Source organism: Priapulus caudatus, unplaced genomic scaffold, assembly GCF_000485595.1.
Source record: "Priapulus caudatus unplaced genomic scaffold, Priapulus_caudatus-5.0.1 Scaffold1169, whole genome shotgun sequence".
NCBI lineage: Eukaryota > Metazoa > Priapulida > Priapulimorpha > Priapulimorphida > Priapulidae > Priapulus > Priapulus caudatus.
In genome coordinates, this window is record NW_014578230.1 from 41,107 (window position 1) to 52,923 (window position 11,817).

The 11,817-nt window shown below is 43.7% G+C and overlaps 1 protein-coding gene across 1 annotated transcript in view; it reads right to left on the reverse strand.

Annotated features, from left to right (window-relative positions):
* Positions 1-2,006: 2,006 nt before the first annotated feature.
* The window catches only part of LOC106815645 (cirhin-like), a 24,067-nt gene continuing 14,256 nt past the window's right edge, over positions 2,007-11,817 (reverse strand). Inside the window, exons 3-6 of the mRNA XM_014820136.1 lie at positions 3,878-3,935; positions 3,272-3,391; positions 2,425-2,493; positions 2,007-2,027 (exon numbers count right to left, since the gene is read on the reverse strand). Of these exons, the coding sequence (XP_014675622.1) occupies positions 2,007-2,027; positions 2,425-2,493; positions 3,272-3,391; positions 3,878-3,935 (268 nt within the window). The remainder of the gene's footprint in view (positions 2,028-2,424; positions 2,494-3,271; positions 3,392-3,877; positions 3,936-11,817) is intronic.

An 11,817-nucleotide genomic window follows, 5' to 3' on the forward strand; every position in this document is an offset into this window, starting at 1 on the left:
TTTATTTTTATTTTTTTATTTTTATTTTTTTTTTTGATTATGCCCAGACAAATAATAGTATGTAAATATTAGTATTTATGTAGTGTTTGAAAACCTAAACTACTGAATTTCCTGAAACATGTCTATATAATTTCCTGGGAACTGGGAATTGGGATTTTATTTTACTGGGAACTGGGATATTGGGTGTTTTTTGCTGGGAAAGTGGGAATGTACCCCCTCCCCCCCGTTCCCCCCTCTACTATCACTAACCTTGGTTAGTGAGCATAGACCTTAGAGTCTGACCCACGCATTGCTACGATACAGTACATCTAGCACCAACATTATTGCGAGTGATTGCAGTAGGTGCAGCATCAGATCTCTCAGCTGACAGCAATAGAATCATGAACAGGAGATGAGAAGCGTGTGCGACACGATACACCAGGGATGCCACGCATGCCATTGCCACGGGCAACGGCCACGGGTCTCAGACGCAGCTTCCACACCTTTGTAGTTTGCCCATCCTCTCTACCTCTCTTCCACTCCTTCCCACTTCCTCCTCATCCTTCCCACATCTTCTTCATCTTCCCACAGCTTCCCCATCCTTCACACAGCTTCCTCATCCTCCACACAGCTTCCTCATCCTTTCCACAGCTTCCTCATTCTCCACACAGCTTCCCCATCCTCCACACAGCTTCCTCATCCTCCACACAGCTTCCTCATCCTTTCCACAGCTTCCTCATCCTCCACACAGCTTCCTCATCCTCCACACAGCTTCCTCATCCTTCACACCGCTTCCTCATCCTCCACACAGCTTCCTCATCCTCCACACAGCTTCCTCATCCTCCACACAGCTTCCCCATCCTCCACACAGCTTCCTCATCCTTCCCACAACTTTCTCGACCTCCTCTTCTCAGCAGCTGTTGTATTAGCATCCCTACACTGCAATGCAGTGACAGCATATACATATTACGAGCAGAGTATTGCATTTTACGTTTGGACATTAAGCTGGGTAATATGTATTAAGAGCCTGTGTGGATTCTGCCCAATAGCACAAGTCAATTCGCACAGTACTGAGCGGGACAGGGGGATGAATAGGTAAAAAAAAAACAACATTTACTTCCTCAGAAGCGGTAACAGACTAAACAATGACCTACACAGAAAGTTGTATGATTTACCCGATAGAATGCAATAAGCAAGGTGCACTCCATTGATTGATAGCTAAACTTGACTTACAATGACATAATAGATTTAACCCATTGCCATAGCCAGCTGCCTGTTCACCTTATTTTTCTTACACTATAGAAGTGACTTGTTAGCCCAGCAGGGTTCTCCCCAGGATGAGAAATAAAACAGGGGGAGGGTGGTAGGGAAGGGGGAAGGGGGGGGGGGGAACTAGGGGCGTGTTTTTTTACCGTACCACTAATTAATGCCGTAAAATCGCCACCACACATAGCACGGTATTTGGGATTCTTGTATATAAAGATATAGCCGAGTCGGCCTGTACAGTTAGTGCTTGGGTGTGGACAGATTGACTGTTGTATTGATCCTGCAGCTGCATGGCGTGGTACGACTAAAAATTACACGCGCGGGTATCCTGGTCGAATGTACCTAAATTCTTGACGATCGATTCCCGCGCTGGCCAAAGCTTTTATTGTGCTGGAGTTTAATCGGGGTGGCAGGGTAATTTTAAACGGGGCGCAACGATGTGAACAGCGGCGGGAGTTTTCCCAAACGGAGCGTGCGCCCCGTTTGCGCAACGTAGGCGAGAACCCTGAGCAGTTTAGACAACTATAAACAAAATACAGAGATTTTTTTCAGCTTATAAGGTTTCGCTCCCTTTTTCCAAAGATGCTTGAGGTTACAGAGATAGTGGGAAAATGCATTGTCTACACACATTTAATTGTCCTTTGTATACGAAGCCCCAAATTTATTTTCAAGTAATAGTAATATGCAATACATTAGGAGTATTGACAGCGCTACGTCAATTTTATCGAAACCTCACAACGTTAACCCAACAATACACACACTCATAAAGAACTGATAAGAACCTAGAATTTGCCGATGCCCATAAAATGAAAACAATAGGTTCTATAAGATAAAATTAAGCGCAACACACGCGACGCACACACGCAAACTACACCATGCACACAAACCACACACGACGCACGCAGATGCACGCACAACACGCCGCACACATGTATATAATATATAGTGCCTACTAGTCAAATCAATATATTACATACGACATATATATATATATCAAGCAGCTAATTAAATACCTTAGGTAATTACCTAGGTAACTTAGGTACATTTAGGTAAATACCTCGGTATTTATTAGCTCTTGACTATAATTATATCATATATATATGTATATATATATATATATAATGCAGTAGATAGAGATGGAAGTGCTTGAAAACAGTGTGTATTTCTAGTTGCACTCACGGCAAGGCAGTCCTTGGCGCAGTTTAGCTGCATGCACCATATGGCTCCACCAGATGCCAACGACGTAGTCTGAAATATCAAACACATTCCCGCATTCTGACAAACACACATCACACAGAGAAACGATAAGGAAGAGAATCAAATTAACAATGTAACAGAGTAGGAGAGATTAATGTAGTCTATATCGGTGGCCAGCCTATACCAACTACGCGAAACAAAAATTCAATTGACCAAGACTTCATTAAACGAGGTGTGACACTATTAATATTATATCACACATCAGTAAATTCGCAAAGAAACCCACATGATAAAGATGTCACGTAATGCAATATCACGATACACGGTTAGAAATTAACGTTTTCGCCAGGAAGCAAGTACTTACTGCCAGAGGAAAAAAACTCAGGCAGCAAATTCACTCACCAAATCAGAATGTTTGGTGCTTTTTCTACATAGTTAATTAGGAAATTCTTGTGGGCAAGTATTTGCTACTGACGTTGAGAGCGGGCCCTTAATATCGAACACTGTTAACAATAACAAGTCACCACACACAACTCGCAGCACAAATCTTTCTTTTTTTGATCTCGGTTGCATTAAGAGCCACCTCAATTCTATCCTAAGACCGTCCGCGTGATAAATCATCGTGGGCCCATTCAATCGTTCAGCCAACGCGCGAGATCCGAACTGGCGCGGCGGCAAAGCGAAAAAACGCGAGCCTCCGTCATCGAGGCGAGCGTTCGATTTGATTAGCGCGTAAATTTTTAATCCCCGGACGCAATCGGTCACGCGGTTCCGCCTCAACCTCCGTGCCTCGCCACCGCGCCACCACACCGCGCTACCACGCCTCTACCTTGGGCCGCAGTCTACTGAGATCGTATTCTGTGAGGTCGCCATGCAACCCTGCAGAGAAGAGTCTTCCCCGGAGCCAGGCGAGGGATTCCACGGAGCGCCCGGAATCTCCATGGATTGTCTGCGGTAGGAAAGCAAATAGTTTACCATGCGAGCATCCGCATTGCTCGTTGTCGCGGCGACGCGATCTCGTTACCGTGGGAACCGTCGGAAAAATGAATTTCGCGCAATCAGATATGCGTGTAGCGGCTCGATCGACGAAGTGAAAAGAATTTAACATGCATTAGTTAGTTATGTGGCAGCTTGTGCAGTAAAACTTTGATTCACTATCGAGAATACCGTCAAACTTTTTATGCAGCAAAAGGAATTAACGATTAGTTAGTTATTTAAACTGTTAAAAATGATTGTTGCGAATATTTATCGAATAAGATAGGAGTATGGGCATATGCAAAAAAATACAACGGTACGCATTTCCACATACACGTAACAGCACAAAACGTTAATTGTAGACGCAATGTTGACACAAATATCTGCACTCTGACTGCATTACACTATACCAACTATTAGATACACTAAACTACATACACCTAGATGCATGATACCTCACCTTTTCATGGTGGAAAATGTTCTCTTTGCAGTTCCAAATTTCTATGGAATTATCGGCCCTGTAAGTGTAAGTGATGAGTCTGGTGACAACAATAATGCACGCGGGCTGCTAAACTTGTAAAGAGTTGTGCTCACAAGATGTGCATGTATATATATATCGTTGGACACAGCCGTACATGCACAGGTTATGTGGTTACATGATCACATGTTTTAGTGTATATATACAATATTGCACATGCGATGTGTGCATATTACATATAATTCGTACATCGTTAATTTTGGAGTTAGTCTTACCGGATAGACACAGTGACCTTGACAGAGCAATGTACGATTAAGGAAGTCAAGATATTACCAAAGAAAAAGGAATTACACATTCAGATGTGTCGTAATTTTACTCTGACACTCCGTACGCAGCCTTCCGACAGTTCATGCCAATTCTGACCGACTATCTTGCTCGGCCAATGGCTATATTAAGTGATAGTGATGGAACTTGACTGCACTGCCCTGCACCCGCACCCATCCCGACTAGGACTGGAAAACGCGCAAAATAACAGTTCCTGAAAAATCCTCTGCTGTGGTAACCAACAAGGAAAAAAAAAAAAAAGCTAATTAACGCGCAGCCACCCGACTCCTCTTTTATTACCATAATTATATGAGAGCGAATACTGAGCGGAAAGAACACACATTCATATCACTATAGCATCGTATGTCTCTGTGTAGGCTTTATAGCTCAAAGCCAACCCTGAGCAGAGATATAGGAAGTCTATCCACCCGGCAGCCACAGGCGATGGGGATTCCAACGGCAGAACGCGAGTTCTAATGCCTCACCGGACATCTCAATGGATTAGTCAGCGTATATTGAATAGCCTTGAAGAAAGACGAATACTAAGATATCTTATCTCATCATAATTAGCTCATATATAATAATAGATACAACCGTCAATTTATAGTACTCTGATTTATGATCTTAAGCGGACGATATAACGTAATAGACCGATTTCGATATACTATGTTAATATATAACACCTTAGTATATCAAATTAGTATAACTTATATAGTATACTAATATACATATATATAGATAGTCATGACTTGTTAGAGCACCGTGAGTCGAAATATGCATCTTCGGCGGACTCAACACAATATTTTGTGCGCAGGAGAATAAAAGCGCTCTAAGACATAAGAATAACAGACGAGTGAAAAGAATTTAACATGCCGAGATTAGGTAGTTATCTTGCAGCTGATGGCCAATATGTCTAAAAACTATCTCGCTTCGTACACCTATGCGAGAACTACTCGTCAAACCTTGTGTTAAATGGCAACCGAATAATGCAACCTCACCAACCAGGAATTAAGGATTATGCGGTTAGTTATTTAACCTGTTAAAAAGGATTGTCTGCGAATAGTTTATCGAACTAGAGATACGGAGTTATGCCGACGCATATCTCTGCATGGAAAAGAGATTCAACAATGTTAGCCCGAGCCATCTTTACATAGCATACACGTAACAGCACAGAACAGTCGATTGATTTGTAGTATCGGTATATATGTTGAATCACACAAACATCTGCACTTCGACCTGACTGGCTATAGCACCGTCTATTAAAGAGACAGCCAACTATGTTGATAAAGCACGATAAACTACATACACCGGTAGAATCATGATTAGCCTCACCCTTTTTCATGGTGGAAAATGTTCTCTCACGTCTCAGCCAGAGCAGCATCATTGCATTAATCGAAAGAGAGAACCTAGTGAGGCAAGAACACAATATATGTAATCCCAGAAAATCTTGTGCATAGTTCGGTGTATGTGTGCCGGAGAGTCCGTACAGATTTTACTTTACCTACATGCGGCCCTGTAAGTGTACAGTCGACTCGAGATATCAGCGCTGCAATCGACCACTTTAACCACACTATAGTTTAGGACAGTGTTCAGCATACGCGAAGCTGCCTTAGCATTCGTAAAAAATTTTGCTCTCTACTAAAGACATGATTGCATATGTATATCTATAACGTCATTAACAGGAACTGTTCAGATCATCCTGTGACACGCACTGAGGAGCGCGAGGCAGTGCAGCAGGAGGGAGTGGGAATAACAAAATCATACACATTCTGTTTGAGCGATGTAAGTGAGTGAGGAGGTAGCTTCTGGGGGGCCCTCCACCAACCAGAAAATTCACATCATTTGTCTATTGTGACATTTCCAGTATACACTACACTAATTGCCGTACAGATGACGATTTTTCTGTGTAACTGGTCTGTGAGTTGAGCGAGGCTTGAGCCGGTGCGCGAGGGATTAGGCCACACAGTGACCTTGACAGAGAGGCAAGTCGTAGACGAGTATACCGGATGTCAGATATTACCAAAAGAAATACCTGGAAGTTGAGTATAGTTACTTCGGTCGTACTGGAAAATAATAGGGATATAATAATAAGGCATAAAAAAAAAATGACTTCCTGGTAAACCTCAAAATCAAATTCAAAACGAAATCAAAAAAATCAAAGATCAGAAATCAAAATCCAAAAGATCAAAAATCAAAATCAAAACTCAATAGTCATATAGAGTGCCTAAAAAATCTGCTTTAAAGCAATTCAACTAACGAAATATATTCTAGAGAAATCTGAGATAAACTTCATAATGAGAGTCAAAATATACATAAATCCACATAATAATCAAACATATTGCGAAAAAAAAAATCGACCAAATAATCAAAAATCAAAAAAACGAGAAGTCAAAATACAGAGATACAGATATCAAAAACTAAACCAATATGAATCAATCTATAATCAAATACACGAGATTATTCAAGAAATCTCAAAATAAGATAATAGGTCATAATGCGGGTGAAAAATCTCACTGAATAACGATTCTAAATCATTAATATTCATATGACAAGATAACACACGCAACATTAAAGCGAGACCACACTCAAAAATTGCAACAATATATCAAAAGAAGAAATAGTAATAGAGTGAAGTTAATTAGAACAAACGAAGTCGTATTAGTACCGAAGCAGCGCATGTGTCTCCCGAATAGAGTTGCAGCTGTATATATCACACAGTTTTTGGCGAGAGAGCGTCTTGATATGAGACACATCTGATCTATTTGCAGCGTGTCCGTTAAGAATTCTCCGTGAGAGGATTGGACAATTATTAGTGTAATCACATGCTCCTGGCTCTCAAAACTGTTTGAGATTTGGGCTCGAGCAGCTGCCAAAGTGAAATCACGTTTTCGCGCTTCGAGCTCTACGGAGCATGGCAAGCGTCATATGGCACGAAGCGTATAGACTAGGTAGGCCGGCACGTAACAGCATGTCGCACCGAATGGGGAGTTTTGCAGCTTGTCATTAACAGAAGCCTGTTGGATAAAACACAGCACCAGCAGTCCGATAACCTCAGACTGGCTGTGCTCTGTTTTTATCGCACTCGCGTTGCTCCCGGTGCATCTAGGTTTCATAATACAGCACTTGCGCCTACAGAAAGGAATGCCAGTGACAGTAAGTGCGGCGAGTCTTCCTTCTCTGTGTATGGAGACTTAGACTGACAAATACCGGCACGGCGGCCGTCTGGATACATATGATTTCGAGGTATAATGGGCTATGCGAAATGCATGGAAGAAGCATGTGAGAAGGAAGTGGTGAAGATTACACCGTGGAAAGAGAATATGGAAGGGAAGGGGAGAAGGGGTTTAGAAGTGTGGTGTGCAGACGGGAGGAATTCGAGATTAGCTGTTGGAAGCAGAGGGGAGGAAGAGGGGTAGTGAACAGGGAGAGATATGTTGGCTGAGGGAGAAGTGTATGTTTGTATGGGACGCACGAAGCTAGCGAATGGTCGCACGATGCACACGGCAGGGGATAAGAGGAGATGAGGCCCTAGGAGAAAAGGAATTTGGATGAAGGAGGCAAGGGCGGACAGAGACTTCGGTCGGAGAAGGTTAGGGGGGCGCGAGGGGGTTGAGATAGCAGGAGAAGGTAGTGATGAAGAAGGACGCGGCGAGTGAAGCTGGAGGTGAGAGGAAGAGAGCATAGCAGATAGCGAAAGGGTAAAGCAAAAGGTGGAGCAATCGGAGGATGGCGGCAAGAACGTGGTAGAGCCAAATAAAGAGATAGTGAGAGAGGTCACATAGCATGGCACTGGTCGACTGGAGGTACAGACAGAGAGGAAAGGGAGAAGGCAGGAGAGAAGGGGAGCTGGTGGAGGAGGAGGCGGGCCGGAGAAGGGAGATGAGCCGCTTGTGGGGAGAAAGGAGAGGAGGCGAATGCGGATGAAGCCTGGTGGTGACTAACTTAAGAATACAAGGTAAGGAAAGCGACGGAAAAGTAAATGGGAGAAAATAGCTGGGTAGAGATGGGGAAACAAGGTTGGGAGATGAATAGAGAATCGAGAGAGGAGGAAAGGGGAGAAGGAGCCAATCATGACGATTGTGAGAGAGACAGAGGGGGATAGAAGGGAGCTGCGGTGCGAGGATATAGGAGTCGAATAGTGATGAAGGACAAATACGAGTGGCTATAGATATAGGTGGAAGAGAGATGAGAAGCATGGAGGAATAAAACTGTTACGGTAGGGTAGAAGGGACAATACGCGGTATTGTAGGAGGTGAGCAGGAAAAACAGGGTACCTGGATCGATGAGGAGGTAAGCCGCTCACGCAACGAGAAGGACCTTCGAACTTAGAGCCGCCTGAGGAAAATATGAAGATGAGTAAAGGTGATGGGGTAAGGAAAAATAACCAAGAAAAGTTGGATAATAAGGTTAATGAAGGGAGTAACAGACAGTCTTACGGTAGAGATGGGTTGGAAACTTATGTACAATGGGTGAAGAGAAGCCTCTTGAGAGTGAAAGCAGAGGTATTTTGACTAAGGTACTCTCTGAAGGAGAATTATGTGAAGAGGGTAGCTGACGTACGGAGAGCTGTTATGAGCGCTCGAAGAGGGGCATGACCACAACGGTGAGCAGGCCAAGCAAATTAAGTGGAGATCGTACGTTGTAAGCGGGAGGAAATAATGAGAAAAATATCCAATTGAGAATATAAAGAAGGAGACTGTAATGGAGACAAGGCACAGCGAGAGTTGGGGAGTGCCGAGTATGCGCACTGAAATGATTGTTCCTAGTGAAGTGTAAGGCGAGCAACGCTATGCATCAAGGTAATAAGAAGAGTTTGGTATTTGAATCAGAAAAGACATGCATAGCATAAGTTTCGGAATGGATAGAGCACAGGAGGTGGACACATGCTATTCTGAGGACTATCGCAGCAAACTGAAAAACTATGACTCAGAGTGAGTAGTACTCTGAAAACTGGTCGCTGGTTATGCCTCTGGTTCTTAGGTATGATGTCGTGAATTCGAACTTCCACAATAACCAGCGAGGGCTGATGAGAAATCAATAAGAGGTTGGAGGGCAAGGAGAGTAGGATCATCTAGTTTTTCTGCTCTGTTCGGCAGCACCTGTGCAGTGAGCTGGTTGAATTGTGGAAAAGATTTTGAACGAGATTAAGTGAAAGTTTTTCACGGAATGTGTAACCGGTGAGGGTTAGAGCGTATTGACAGAGTTGTTTAGGGAGCAGTGGACACAGGTAACACCTCCCGCGGTAATAAAACATGAGTGGGCAGGGCGCAGAGCGAGTGCGAGAAATTTGGAAAAGTTAATGGACAGAATTTTACATTGGGCACAAACGATCACTGGACGCTTATCTGCGGATGCCGAGGAGGAGGCTGAGGCGTGCCTAACGTGCTAGAACGTGGCTAACGTGCGTAGTTTTAGCACTGCACCGCGTCTAGAGAGCTCCAGTGGTATATGTGAGAGTCACTGAGCAAGTACGTAGACCTCTCACTGGTTTCTACATGTCTGCTGTCTGCTGAAACTGGCGGTTATGACTGGGTGGATTAGATGTTTAGAGTATTGGGCTTCTGGTTTCACATAGCGAGGCGAGCAAGGTGAGGAGTAGGAAATGGAAATTATCATCCTCGCTGGTCAGAGAAGGGCAGGAACTGAGGTGTTGGGAGATTATTGAGTGATTGGCTTTGGATTTTCACAATACCCAGCAGGCAATGATTGAGCGGAGTTGGTGATTGTGCACAAAGGATTGATTATGGAAGTGAAGATATGACTGTTTGACAGGTTGTTGTTCGGGACAGCTGCGAAAGCCTCCCCGGTATAAAGAAGAGTGCGCCCTGAGAAATTGCATCCAGCATCGCTTGCGGCGCGTTTTGAGCCGCCTATACGGAAAGATAGCATACATGACTACCGCAACTCAAACTATATTTAGATTTCTAAGCTGCGGCGTACCGCGCTGGCGGCTTGGTAAAACTCTCGTTTTGCTCCCTACAATTCATAACTACTAAGTTAATTAATAGGGACCATCATCCTACAAATGCAGGCAACATGCCGTAAAAATGCGACATAATACACACCATTGCACTGCACATACTCAATATATGATATTTATGAAATACAGTCTAATAAGATAATACAACATGGGAAAAACTGTTACACTATGACATCTATATGACAGCACAACGCCCAAACTTGACTACATGAACATAATAGTAGAACATGGTGGAACATGCACAAATAGTTATTTTATAACCAGCATGTACGCAAACCTATGGTACACTTTCCATCGTTGCGAAAACCTTTCTTTGATAAAACACACACTTATGTTTTTTCGTCGTTATTCTCATGGGTTATTGAGAATATCAATAACGATCTCCTGGCAATCTCGAAACTGAGTGAGGCTCGTCCTCCTTACCGTCACATCCCCACTGTACGGCATACCCACGTATGGCACGTTATCGCGCACGTAACAGCATGTAAAGAATGGGTTGCGCCTTCTACATTTCCAAAGCCTGGTTGATAACAATGCGTCGTAACGCCTGAACTGGCTAAGATGCTACATGTTTAGCTCGGCTGCATCGGTTTTCGGTTTCACAATACGGTTCAGAATGAAGTGATCGATTTTTCTCTGTGTGGCACGCACTGGTAAGTCAGTGCTGACATGTGTGAAGCTGACAAATTGAGGGTTTTTCACGGATTCTTCGGGCGATCTGTGCGGTTTGGTCCAGAGGTTTTTTTTCAAAGACTACGAATCACTCCCTCCGGGTATAAGAGACTCGGCCCTGTGAAAATTGAGCATCGCCAGATCGGCTTGGTCTGTTTGGCCGCACGCGCCTTATCCAGGAAGATACAACCATAGATACCACACACTGACGAAACTCACATTATAGTAATTAGATTAATAGTGGAACTTATATTCGCTGTGTAGTCAGATGTGACGTTGGTGAAATAGGTTACTCGCTCACTCGCGTGTCTTTACTGCTGCTGTTGCTGCTGCTACTTTTGCTGTTCCGTTGTTATTGCTGCTGTTTGTATGCTCACTGCGCTACTGACTACGAGTCTACTGCTACTCTAGCTACTACTACTGCTACTACGCTACTCTGGCGGTACTTAATGAAACTGGCTGTCTAACTGACTACACTGGCAGCTGCAATCTCTACTGCTACTTGCTAGTACTGCTGCCTGCTACTAAACGGACAACGGGCTGCTTATGCTGCTGCTGCTACTATTAGCTACTACTACTGCTGCTCTCTCATATTACTGTCGTTATAAATAAATAGTAACACGCAGACATCTTTCGTGTTGAATTCTGGAATATTGATGTGAAGCAGCTTGTGAACACGCTAGACGATCGCGGGGGACACCCTCAACACGAATGCAGAAATCATTAAAATATGGCTAATGATTGATCGTTACAATTTTAATCCGCCGGTGAATGGAGAGAGATCCTTTTTTTAAAACACGCAATGAACACAGCCAAGTTGCACGACACACGAGCCCCTCACGTCGTCGTCCTCTCTCCTCTCCCACCCTCGATCTCTTTTTGACACACACGTTTAAGATTGGAACACAAAAATACACTGAGCATGTACCACCCGCGCATATCGTAG